The 12,380-nt window shown below is 43.5% G+C and overlaps 2 protein-coding genes across 4 annotated transcripts in view; one reads left to right on the top strand and one right to left on the bottom strand.

Moving 5' to 3' along the window:
* Window positions 1–2,606: 2,606 nt before the first annotated feature.
* Window positions 2,607–9,113, bottom strand: HNRNPA1 (heterogeneous nuclear ribonucleoprotein A1). 3 transcript variants are annotated; one of them, XR_002731394.1, is made up of 12 exons: window positions 8,886–9,113; window positions 8,204–8,320; window positions 7,774–7,920; window positions 7,406–7,616; window positions 7,225–7,317; window positions 7,046–7,138; window positions 6,837–6,911; window positions 6,476–6,631; window positions 5,743–5,898; window positions 5,394–5,453; window positions 2,980–3,050; window positions 2,607–2,754 (listed from the first exon to the last, which is right to left on the bottom strand). XR_002731394.1 is itself a non-coding variant. In XM_023210897.1 (11 exons), exons 1-10 carry the CDS (start codon window positions 8,898–8,900, stop codon window positions 5,398–5,400), a joined length of 1,119 nt encoding a protein of 372 aa, XP_023066665.1. In that variant the 5' UTR covers window positions 8,901–9,113; the 3' UTR covers window positions 2,607–3,050; window positions 5,394–5,397. The 3 variants fall into 3 exon arrangements, 1 of the variants encoding a protein (XP_023066665.1); XR_002731396.1 differs by lacking the exon at window positions 6,476–6,631; XM_023210897.1 differs by having other exon boundaries at window positions 2,607–3,050.
* A 445-nt stretch (window positions 9,114–9,558) lies between these two features.
* The window catches only part of CBX5 (chromobox 5), a 45,411-nt gene continuing 42,589 nt past the window's right edge, over window positions 9,559–12,380 (top strand). Inside the window, exon 1 of the mRNA XM_023210898.1 lies at window positions 9,559–9,697. The gene's annotated coding sequence lies outside the window, so the exon portion shown is untranslated. The remainder of the gene's footprint in view (window positions 9,698–12,380) is intronic.

The raw sequence follows: 12,380 nt of genomic DNA, 5'->3' as shown, positions 1-12,380 counted from the left end.
GGGCACCACAGATACTGAGACCTAAAAGCAGCACAGTGATTAGGGAGATATAGAACATGGTCTCTAGCCTAAGTTTAGGGAATGAAAACAACTTGAAGTGCTTCCTATTTTTTTTTTTTTTTTGAGATGGAGTCTCACTCTGTTGCCCAGGCTTGAGTGCAGTGGGCTGATCTCGGCCCACTGTAACCTCAACCTCCCAGGCTCAGTCTTCCTGCCTCAGCCTTCTGAGTAGCTAGGATTAAAGGTACATGCCACCACGCCTGGCAAGTATTTGTATTTTTAGTAGGGAGGGGGTTTCACCATGTTGGTCAGGCTGGTCTCGAACTCCTGGGCTTAAGCAATCTGCACACCTCAGCCTTCCAAAGTGCTATCACAGTCATGAGCCATCCAATGTTTCCACATTGTTTTTTTCTTGTTTGAGACAGCGTCTTTTACTCTGTTGCCCAGGCTGGAGTGCAGCAGCAGGATCTTGGCTGACTGTAACCTCCACTTCCCAGGTTCAAGTGATTCTCTTGCCTCAGCCTCCCAAGTAGCTGGGATTACAGGCACCTGCCACCACGCCCACCTAATTTTTGCATTTTTAGTAGAGACAGTTTTCACCATGTTGGCCAGGCTGATTTCGAACTCCTCACCTCAAGTGACCCTCCCACCTAGGCCTCCCCAAGTGCTGGGATTACAGGTGTGAGCCACTGTGCCTGGCAATGTTTCCACATTTCTTTTTTTTTTTTTTGAGACGGAGTCTTGCTCTGTTGCCCAGGCTGGAGTGTAGTGGCATGATCTCCGCTCACTGCAGCCTCTGCCTCCTAGGTTCAAGTGATTCTCCTGCAGCCTCCAGAGTAGCTGGGATTACAGGTGCGCGCCACCACGCCCTGCTAATCTTTGTATTTTTTGGGGGGTGGGGGAACAGTCTCACTCTGTCACCCAGGCTGGAGGGCAGTAGCGCGATCTTGGCTCACTGCAACCTCCGACTCACCGGTTCAAGCAATTGTTCTGCCTCAGCCTCCTGAGTAGCTGGGACTACAGGCACGCGCCGCCACACCCGGCTAATTTTTTTGTATTTTTTAGTAGAGACGGGGTTTCACCATGTTGCCCAGGTTGGTTTTGAACTCCTGAGCTCAGGCAATATGCCTGCCTCGGCCTCCCAAAGTGTTGGGATTACAGGCATGAGCCACTGCACCCAGCCACTTTGTCTCCCCATTTCAAGTTGCAAAGGGCAGAGGCTTGGGCTAACTGTTCAGAAATTTAATTAGTTCACCTAAGAGAGGTCAGATACAATCCCCCTGCTCTCGTGAAAATCACTAGTAAGACCATCTCATACACACGCACACACACGTTTGGTGTGCCGACCTAAACAAGGTGGAACATAAGTTTGAAAATAGAGCAACCTGTGTTACATGGTCCAGTGGTTGCAGGAACTTGGTCCAGGATTTTACCTTGAGCCTATTTCCCGATTCAGAAAATATGGAATTTACTTTTCAATCACATATGATGTAGCAAAGTACATGGAATGAAACAATGTTTCTCTTCAATAGGCATGCTTTTAGGAAACTACTATCCTCAAGTTGTCCTTTCCCTTCAAGAAAATGTGATTGTCCACAATAAAACCTCTAGCAAATGCCAAGTCACAAACTGAGACCCTGACATTATTTCCAAGTACCACAAGGCTGATGGAACTTAATCCACATACAGTTATTTCAAAACAGCATGGGTGTTAAAGAGGCAAAATTTTCCCAATAATTCTACCTCCACTTTTGTTAGGTTGAAAACTGAGGCTGGATAAACTTTCCTTGAAAATATCAGAAAAATTTAAGTGGCCAGGCACAGTGGCTCACAGCTCTAATCTCAGCACTTTAGGAGGCTGAGGTGGGCAGATCATCTAAGGCCAGGAGTTCAAGACTAGCCTGGGCAACATGGTGAAACGCTGTCTCTATTAAAAATACAATTAACTGGGCACCTCTAGTCCCACCTACATGGGAAGTTGAGTCAGAATTGCTTGAATCCAGGAGGCAGAGGTTGCAGTGAGCAAAGATTGTCACTGCACTCCAGTCTGGGTGACAGAGGGACACTTCATCTCAAACACACACACAGAAAAACCTAAGCATTTGCTAGAGGGTACAATCATTGCTTCCAAAATAGCCCTTACATTTTCAGGCTCACTATCTTGAGAAGCTAAGTCTTGCCTCCCATTCAGTTTACTTTCTTACTCCTGGCTTGATAATTCTACTTTGGTATGAGACAGCTGGCCAATAAACCCAACTTGTTTGCCAAAGATGAAATCCATTATGTCCTTCTGCAACAGATGGTGAGCGTAAGTCCCAATAGAGACCTACTGAGCTCAATGGCAGTGCTACAAGTTGATTTTCCCTTGCCAGGGGAGCTAGAAAAAGGACATGCTCAATTGGATCAACAGTAAAGTTTACTTATTATAATGAGCCAAAAATTACTCCAGCAGTGAAAACCCATTTCTATTTTCATTAAACCATAAAGCTGAATGGGATGAATCTAAATATAGCAATTCACATTGTAATCAACCATATCCTCTCTCACCTGAATTTCAACATGTTATTAACCATAGATATCACAAAGGAGGACAAAACAAGCAGAAGTAAGTTAAATACAATTTATTAAAAAAAACCAAAAAACAAAAAACTCCATTTACAAAATGGAATTTGAGCTGCAGAACAGCTCATGTCAACTGCATGGCAGTGATAACGAAGTACAGTGGCTCAGATAAAGGTCTTCACAAGGACGTTCCTGCAAAAGGCAAAAGAGGTTATAAAGTATTTATATAAGCAGAGATAAATGACTACACAATTATATCCACTGTCACTACTGGGAATATCTGGTTGTAACAGTAACTTTTTGCAATTGGATGAGATTACAAAATGTTTTCGTTTGACGTACAGCTTGTCCTTCTCCCTTTTTACTTTGGGAATGCAGGGCATTCTTTTGCTGACCACTAACTTATAAAAAACTTACCTTTCTGCCACGAACTTGGACAGGTGAGTTTCTGTTTTTAAGAGCTGATAAGACTAGTAGCAGACTCCTCCCTAGAAAAGTAAACAGCCTTTAGAAGTAGCTCTCTTCTAAGACCAAGTCCCATCTCAAGCTAAACCCCCCATACCTCCCATTAAGAGCCCACCCATCCCCCCACCATTTGGGGAAGAGTCTATTACTTTGAGCCGTTATTTTAAGGAAATGGGTCAAAGGAAGATAAATAAAAGGGCAAAAATTTATATTCACAGTACAAATAATGTGCTCACTTCCTTCAACTGGGAGCCACCAATAGGGTGTCAATTTAAAACAATTCATCTCCAGAAAAACCAAGTTCAGCTTAACTGGACTAGTTTTGGCTCAATATATTAAGAAAAATGTTTAACAGAAAACTGGACTTTAAGCAACTATATGGATGTAAGTAAAATCTGTTCTTACCTACCCGCATAGCAATAAAACCTTTCCTCCTGGTTCTGACTGCTAGTCCTAAGAGTCAGGTGTGCCTTACTCTTGTCTGCCTCCTTCCTTGCGATGATCACTGAAATTTCACTCCCTCCTAGCTTTCATGGAGCGTGCCGTGGCCTGCCCCTGGCTTATCTGTACTCCACATACCACAAGTGTCTACTCTCAGCTGTAGAGTGTCTGAGCTCGGAGCCATTCGCGCTATACTTGCTAGCAGTTCCTAGTAGCTGAACATCTCTCCTGGATCTTTAAAGGCATTGTCACGAATCCTGAGGTATCTGCAAACTCCCTCAATAGTTAGGGTTCCACCTGCTATTGCAAACTCAGCCAGTATCATGGACTATCACCCATGCTTTCCCACCCACCACCACCTCCCACCCACCTCCCACCACCCTCCTCCCCAAACTTCCAACACACCCATGGGATGGAAAATACAGTACTATTGATAAACAAATCTCTATGCTACTAGGTACAATAGCACTGAAATTGAGAGCACCAAAGGTAAGGCTCAAAAGAATCTATGTACAAATAACACATTATCGGATTATTAACTGTTAAAGGTTTAGAAATCATTTTCTATACAATTAACATTTTAGGTAGGTTGTGTGACCTTGTGCCATAAAGGGAAACTGCAGTTAACACGAAATTACGTAGAAAAATTTAGTTTCTATTGGTATGGTTTTCATCTCCAAATTAATTAGTATAGTTAACTGATAAAACCTCTGAAGGCCCACCCAATCAGAACCCAAACTGCAGTTTTCCTTTAATGTAAGCCTATCTTTATGTTCATTAAAATACTTTCTGATATTGCTTATTTTTAAAAGGCCTCCCAAACACTTCAAATCTGTGGATTTATGGAGCGGCATTAGCCAGCAGCTAGTTTCTATTCCCTGGCAGAGCTTTGAACTTGAATTGTGATAGAATCATTCAACATCATCAGGGGGAGTGGGTAGGGAAAGTCCAAATCTCTGCCAGTCCCAAATCCATACAGTTGTCATTTCATTCAAGAGAATTAAATCGTTTATTGATTACACATGATAATGGATGATACACAAGCTTCATTCCCATCTATAATTTTATCTGGTACCATTATTCAATTTAGATATATTGCATAGGATGTGCCAACAATCACTTTTATAACCAGTAATTCCATGATTTTGCTTGGGTAATCCCTTTTAATGGTGAACTTCAGGTCACAACAGTAACTATCAGTTCAACTACACCAAGGTTTCCGAAGACAATGGCTTCTCCACCCAAGCAGGTTGTATATAAATTCCAAATAGAACCTGGCATCACCCTGAAGGAATTCTAACTTCACACTGTTGGGGAAATTTACCAAGATGGCTTCAGAGTAGACTAACTTTACACAGCACATTAAAAAAAAGACATTTATTCAGCGTCACGATCAGACTATTACATTTAGCAATCAACAGCATGGGTGCAAAAAAAAAAATCTACATTAAAACCCTTTGTTGGAATGCTTTACACTTTCCACAGAACAGAAACTAAAATAACCTGTTATACAATTAGTCACAAATACAGTCCTCGAGTTTTTTGCCCATACACATGAGTATTTGTCTAAAACATGTCTTCTTTGTAGCAGCTAGGCCCTGCCACCACTGTGCTTGGCTGAGTTCACAAATCTGTTGTAACCTGTAGCTTCCCTGTCACTTCTCTGGCTCTCCTCTCCTGCTAAGCTTTGTTTCCTGTTGAACAATATGGAATAAAGTTGTTAATCTAAACATATTAAGACTCAAGGCTACAATCCAATATCAAGTTTGCTTCCCACAAATTTTGCTGATCTGAATATTAACTTTATATCCACAATTACTGCAATTATAATGTTAACTATGTTGCACTGCTCAGCTACATTAGGGTTATTGGGTTCATCAGCAATTTAAAAAATTATGTCAACACACAAAAAGGTGCTTACTTACCTAATTAAAATCTTCTGCCACTGCCATAGCTACTGCTGCTGCTGGAACCGCCATAGCCACCTGAAGAGTACAATTTTTCTTTTAAAGTTTCAAAGTGCCAACAGTAACACAATGTTTTCATATTTGAGGTAATAAAAGTTAAATTCAAGTGTCTGGCCATTTAAAAATGGCCCCTACTACAAGGGAGGTGGTCCCATGATTTTTTAAATGTGATCAAATTATCACTTTCTGAAGGTTCTAAACTGTAAACGTTTTGGTGCCTAGACATAGCAGTTAAAGGGCTTTCTTCCCAGCAGTAGCTACAGACACCACTCTTTTGACATGATCCCAAATTACACAGATACCATACCTTGGTTTCGTGGTTTTGCAAAGTATTGGCCTCCACCGCCATAGGGGCCAGAGCTTCTGCCTCCAAAATTTCCTCCCTTCATGGGTCCAAAATTTGAAGACTGATTGTTGTAATTGCCAAAATCATTGTAGCTTCCACCACCTCCAAAATTGCTTCCTATGAATGGGAAAGAGGGCCTTCGTCTGTTACCTGAGGATGATGCTAGTTTCCAATTCTGTTTAGTGGTCAGAATAAAATAAGGTTGAGTTATCTGCCTTCCTTTCTCCCAAACTATGGTGACTCCAATCCTTGCATTTCATTCTCTGGGAAAGGCATTCAGTTGAATAATCCAGTAATAAAAAGAAAACTGGCCTAACTCACCATGACATAAAATAAAGAGATTTTCATAGTGGCTCAAGCATATTCTACAGCCTTGAAGGCCTTCATGGATCCAGGGCCACGGCAAGCAGAAGTATCTTGGATACATCAACTAAGCGCCTAAGGTCCCAAAGGAGTTAAGATACTAAATCCTCCTAAGATACTAATCTAACTCAAAGACAATACTATCCACTCATCTCTACTAATTGGGAGTGAGGCGGCCCCAGCTTAAAGCTAGGAGGAGGTAGCATAGCAAGCCCATTTGTTTTTAATATACCATGCAGTGTACCACACAATGCTTTAACAGCACCAGAACCCAAGCTCTAAAAGGCTAATCTAGCTGTCACACCAAGTACTTGGATCACTGGATACCTACCACTACCACCGCCAAAGCCGCCTCCGCCTCCGTTGTTATAGCTGTCATAGCTGCCACTCCCGCCATAGCCACTGCCCTGGTTTCCATAACCCTGTCCACCACTTCCATAGCCTCTGCTTCCTCCAGAGTAACCAGGGCCGCCTCCTCCATAACCACCTACAAGAATACAATTCTTCTCAATAAGACAAAAGTATTTGACAATGAAAACTTGTGCAAGTGTAATGGCTGAAGGCCTGCTCACAGCATGCGTGTTATGGGCAAGGTTGAGTTTGTCATGCACCAGAATTTTAGTCTCTTATCAACCTATTCTAAAGATCCAGGTTGCCAGGATTTTTTCTCTACTTAGTCCTAAAAAACTTACCATCATTACCAAATCCATTATAGCCATCCCCACTGCCACCATATCCACCACCACCACGGCTGCCACCAAAGCCACCTGGAAGAAAAAGTTTCAAGTTTTAAGTATGACTTGCACCGAAAGTGACATTCTGAATGCACTTCCCATACTGTAAAATCTACACAGCAAAGACGGTGTGAAATCAGAACTACATGTACATAAACCATACATACCACGACCACTGAAGTTTCCTCCACGACCAAAGTTGTCATTCCCACCGAAACCACCTCCACGACCACCACCAAAGTTTCCAGAACCACTTCGACCTTAAGAAATGAAGTTTAAGCATTAAATCATTCATACCTGAGTATCTCAGAGTTACCTTTAAGGTTTAATTAAGCAACAAGCATACCTCTTTGGCTGGATGAAGCACTAGCCATCTCTTGCTTTGACAGGGCTTTCCTAACTTCACAGTTGTGGCCATTCACAGTATGGTATTTCTGAACTAAAAAAAATATAGATACATGGTCTCAGGGTTTAGAATGCCACACGGATTGTGGAACCCTTACTAAATGCCACTATCGGATACTTACTGACAATCTTATCCACGGAGTCATGGTCATCAAAGGTTACAAAGGCAAAGCCCCTTTTCTTGCCACTGCCTCGGTCGGTCATGATTTCAATCACTTCAATTTTCCCATACTGTTCAAAATAATCTCTTAGGTGATGTTCTTCAGTGTCTTCTTTAATGCCACCAACAAATATCTTTTTCACAGTTAAGTGGGCACCTGGTCTTTGAGAATCCTAATAGGAGGAAAACCACAGGTTTAGATTAGCAAACCCTATATTCAAATCAAAAATTGTTCTGGTAAGTTTAGAAAACTCCTGAATCTTAAGTCCATAGCAGCACATCTCTAAATGAGTTGAAGGGGAAAAAAAAACCCAACACAAAACAACTCACTTCTCTTGAGACAGCTCTCTTTGGTTCCACAACTCTTCCGTCCACCTTGTGTGGCCTTGCATTCATAGCTGCATCCACCTCCTCCACAGTGGCATATGTGACAAACCCAAAGCCCCTGGAACGCTTGGTGTTTGGATCTCTCATTACCTGAGAACAGTGTTAATTTATGTAACACAAAGTCTGACCGCAGCTTTTGTCACTTTAACTTTGAATAGGGCAATAGGAAACTTTACACCAGCCTTTTATAAAAAGCGGTTGTTTCCCACTACTCTAGATTTAACAGGTAGCTTTTAAAATCAAAGCAGAATGTTCCTTTGTCGACAAAGTTCTAACCATAATGCTACTAACAACTTTCATAAGCATTCAGAGAGGACTGCACCAAGATATGGCAAGGAAATCGGCTATTTTACTGCTTTGTCCCAATTCTTACCACACAGTCCGTGAGCGTTCCCCATTGCTCAAAATGGCTCCTCAGGCTCTCATCGGTTGTTTCAAAGCTCAACCCTCCAATGAAGAGCTTCCTCAGCTGTTCGGGCTCTTTAGGAGACTGGAGTGGGGGAAGGGGGAAGTGTTAAATGGACTATAGCACGAAACAATTTCCATCAAGGAAAAAAAAAACCAGACACCAACTGTGTATCTAGCACTTATTGTTCGTTCAGGTCGCAACAAGCCACGTGCTTCTCCCTATCAAGGGAGGCAGTACGCTGGGGGTTGGGAGTGCTGGGAAATCGCAAGCGCATGCGTCTCTAGTCGTCTTCCGACGCACGCGCAACAAAGGCTTGGGCGGGAGGGGTCCATCTCCATAATCGGACTAACCGCTCTTCAGAAATCTCGCTCACCAAGGCAAGGTTTAAAAAAAGACAAAGATCCTGTGTGCCTAAGAATTTTGCTACGAGTAGCAAGCCCCGCGTGATAACTCATGGTTGGTGGAGAGCGGCCTCATGGCGATCAAGAGGACAAAATGGCGACTTGAACTTTGGGAGGGGTAGGCCTGGGCAGCGACCCAAGTTAACTGTAGAATCGGCTGATGCAAGGAACGAAACCAAGCTACATCTTACCGATTCAGGAAAGGGAGAGGAAAAAATTCAACTTGGAAAGCTCGCCTAACTCACCTCTGACTTAGACATGACGGCAGGGAGAAGAGAGACTTTAACGATGCTTCTTCGGCGGCGTCCACGGGCAGAAAGGAGCAAGCTGACGAACGTATCTGCCAGCCTACCTTCGGCCTCTCTCTTTTACCCCGCCTCCTAGCTTTCGGCATTGGTAGACTCCGCCCTGGAACAGCTCTGATTGGACATTTGAAATCGCTTCCCCTTGCTATTGGCCTGTGGTGCCACATTGCTGTGTAACGTCATTCCTTTGGGCGTTCTACGCGTCTCCACCCCTTGGAGTCAATTGGTTCTCGAGTAATAGTATTGTTAACCAGTCTGATTGGCCAACAGACCAATCATTCATGTTTGAATCTACCTGGGGTGTTTAACGCCTTTTTAATCTTCCACGCGTTACAGTCAAGTCGCTTGGCAAAGCATGATTAACACTATGTATTAGACAAGCAGTTAGCCAGGAGGTCGCAGTTTTTTTGCAAAGAACGCTTGTTGACCGCACGTGTAGCAAAATGGCGAATTTTGCGCAGGCGCATTAAGAAGTTCCACCTGCCTCTGGGAACACGTGAAATGGCGGGCAGGACTAGGCAGTGAACCTACGGCGCCTGCGTGTTGGCGGGAGTTGGTCCTAGCTTTGCGCATGCGCAGTGGGCGGAGAAAAAAGGTCCGGTCCCAGGATTGGTTGCGCAGGCGCAGGGAAGGATCCGTTTTGGCGGGCGGTTGGCGTTGCGCAGAAGGCGGCGGCGGTGGTGGCTGGTGGTGCGGCCTCACCAAACAGGAACAGGGCAGACGTTAGCGTGAGTGATCACTCTCAATCCCGGGTAAGTGGCAGACAGTCTTATCTACCCATAGTAGGTCTTGAACTGACTCCATTTGGGCCCGTTATTGTGTGAAATGAATGGACCGCGGGGTGGGGGATAGTCAAGGGGCAGCGGTGGATCGGGCAACCAATAGAAGAACAGGGGGCGGGATGTTTTAATCCCTGTAGGTTCTTTGGAGCTGTGCAGCCGAAGACTTTGACTGGCTTGTGTATAGGCCAATTGGGTGTGCCTTGAGCTGCCGACTGATCGGCCCTTGTGCCATCGGAATGTGGGAGATGGGTTTTCCCCTTCTGAGCAGCGTCTCACTGAGCCAGTGAGCAGGAAGCGCGCGGTAGGTTGGGCTTCTCCAGGAGGCAGCGGTTTGACTCCAATGGGGAATGCGGGATCGGGCGGTTAAACGGATGGAACGAATCTGGAGCCAGTAGACGGACAGCCTAAGGAAAGCGCTGGGACCAGTCGTCCAATCGGCTCTCCAAAAGAGAGAGGTCTTCGATTTGGGGTTGTGAGGAAGGGGAGTCGGTGCCTGTAATGGCGTGTGAGGATGAATGTTTTATCCACAATGACTTTTCTAACGAAGCCTTTAGGCCTCAGTCCCATACACCTCCCTGAAAGCCTAAGTTTCCTCCTGTATTCCTCGACTTGAGCATTTTTCCCCCGCCTCCCCACTTGAGGTTTGGGGAACAGAGGAGGTTTTTGTTTGTTTGTTTTTTATAATACTTTCAGAAGTCGCTTCTTTAGGAAGACTGTTAAAATGTTAGAACGAATAGGAGAAATCTCTATATCCTGATAGTGCATATTTCCACGGACAATATGTTTGTAGGTCCATAGAAAAGTTTTGGAAAGCTACACACCAAAGTGTGTCAATCCTAGGGATACAGTAGGATCGAGGCAGGCTGGTTCTTTAATGTTTAAAACGTTGCAAGATTAATGATTTGTGATTAAAATTAAATAAAAAATGAAGTCAGTTGTTTTGTGTTTCTAATCATAATCACATACTTACCACCCCTTTTCTGATTTATATAATCCATGTGCCCAGTGCTTTTATTTTAGTCTCTTTCTCCCGAGAACTTTCCCTCTCACACATTTCTTTTCTTTACACCATTAAAGATATCCTAAAACCCTCTTTTTGCTGTTCATTTGAGGATATCTGACTTTGGATTAAAAAACGCTTAAAGAGGGTAATATTTAGGGTTCTGGGGACAGAAGACTCATTCATCACCTGGATTATTCCTTGCCTTTTAATTAGATTTCCTTCGAAGTGTGTTTTACATGCAGTCTATCTCCTTTTGATAATGCCCACTCTGCTTATTCCAGGATCTTTTGGAGAAATAAATAAATTTTGATAACATTGGCTGTATCAGAGTCTTACTGCTTTATTCAATAATTCAGGATCAAGGGAAAATACTTAAATACTGAAAATCAACTACCTATGAAGTACACTTATGACTAGAGACCTTTCCGACTTTATACCAAAGACAAACGATTTTAATAGCAGTTTATGAATAGAGGAAAAATTTCCATGTTCTCTGGCACTAGCAAAAGGACAAACCTATAATTTATACCTGGCTTTACGCCTATTTGTAGGTATGCTAGTAATAGGGCTGCTGAGCTTCTGAGAACTAAGTGGTACTGGTTAAGGGTATCTGTCCTGGATATATTTAGGTTTGAAAGGAATACAGTCTTAACCTACAGCAAGATTTCTCAGCGTTAGCACTATTGATATTTTGAGGCAGATAATTCTTTGTTAAGGGTATTCGGGGTGTCCTGTGCATAGTAAAATATTTAGCAAAATCCCTGGCTTCTACTGACTATATGCCAGTAACATCGCACCTCTCGCCACATCCCCATTTGTGACAATCAGATTGTTAACAGACATTGCCAAATGTCCGGGGAGGTAGGGATCGGGGATAAAATCTCCCTCGGTTGAAAATCATTCTTCTAAAATTCTGGAGCATGCAGGGCACAGTTTTGTGTTCCTGTAGTCCTAGCTACTCTGGAAGCTGAGGCAGGAGGCTTGAGCTCAGGAGGTCGAGGCTGCAGTGTGAGATGATTATGCCTGTGAATAGCTACTGCACTCGTCTGGGCAGCACAACAAGATCCTATTGCTAAAAAATAAAAATGCTAGAGTTTATTATTTTTTCAAAATCCATTATTTTACCAATTGGAAAATGGGTAAAAGTGAGAGAAGATGTTTGAAGTGTTTAGGGAGTGGCATTTGGTAAATGGATCGCTAAATCCTGATGTTTATCTCCTTAGATACAGAATTGATCCTTGTTCTATTTGATAAAAGGAAATTTTTATTAAAATTTTTACCACTTGATCTGGTGCCAGTGGCTCACGTCTGTAATCCCAGCACTTTGGGAGGCTGAGGTGGGCGGATCACTTGAGGCCAGGAGTTTGAAACCAGCCTGGCCAACATGGTGAAACCCGCCTCTACTAAAAACACAAAAATTGGGCCGGGCACAGTGGCTCATTTCTGTAATCCCAGCCCTTTGGGCGGCCGAGGCGGGTGGATCACTTAAAGTCAGGAGTTCAAAACCAGCCTGGCCAACATCGTGAAACCCCGTCTCTACTGAAAATACAAAAAAATTAGCCGGGCGTGGTGGCAGGTGCCTCTAATTCCAGCTACTCGGGAGGTGGAGACAGAATTGCTTGAACCTGGGAAGCGGAGGTTGCAGTGAGC

The sequence above is a fragment of the Piliocolobus tephrosceles genome, chromosome 10 (genome assembly GCF_002776525.5).
Source record: "Piliocolobus tephrosceles isolate RC106 chromosome 10, ASM277652v3, whole genome shotgun sequence".
In the NCBI taxonomy this organism is placed as follows: domain Eukaryota; kingdom Metazoa; phylum Chordata; class Mammalia; order Primates; family Cercopithecidae; genus Piliocolobus; species Piliocolobus tephrosceles.
This window is presented reverse-complemented; position numbering and strand designations above follow the sequence as displayed.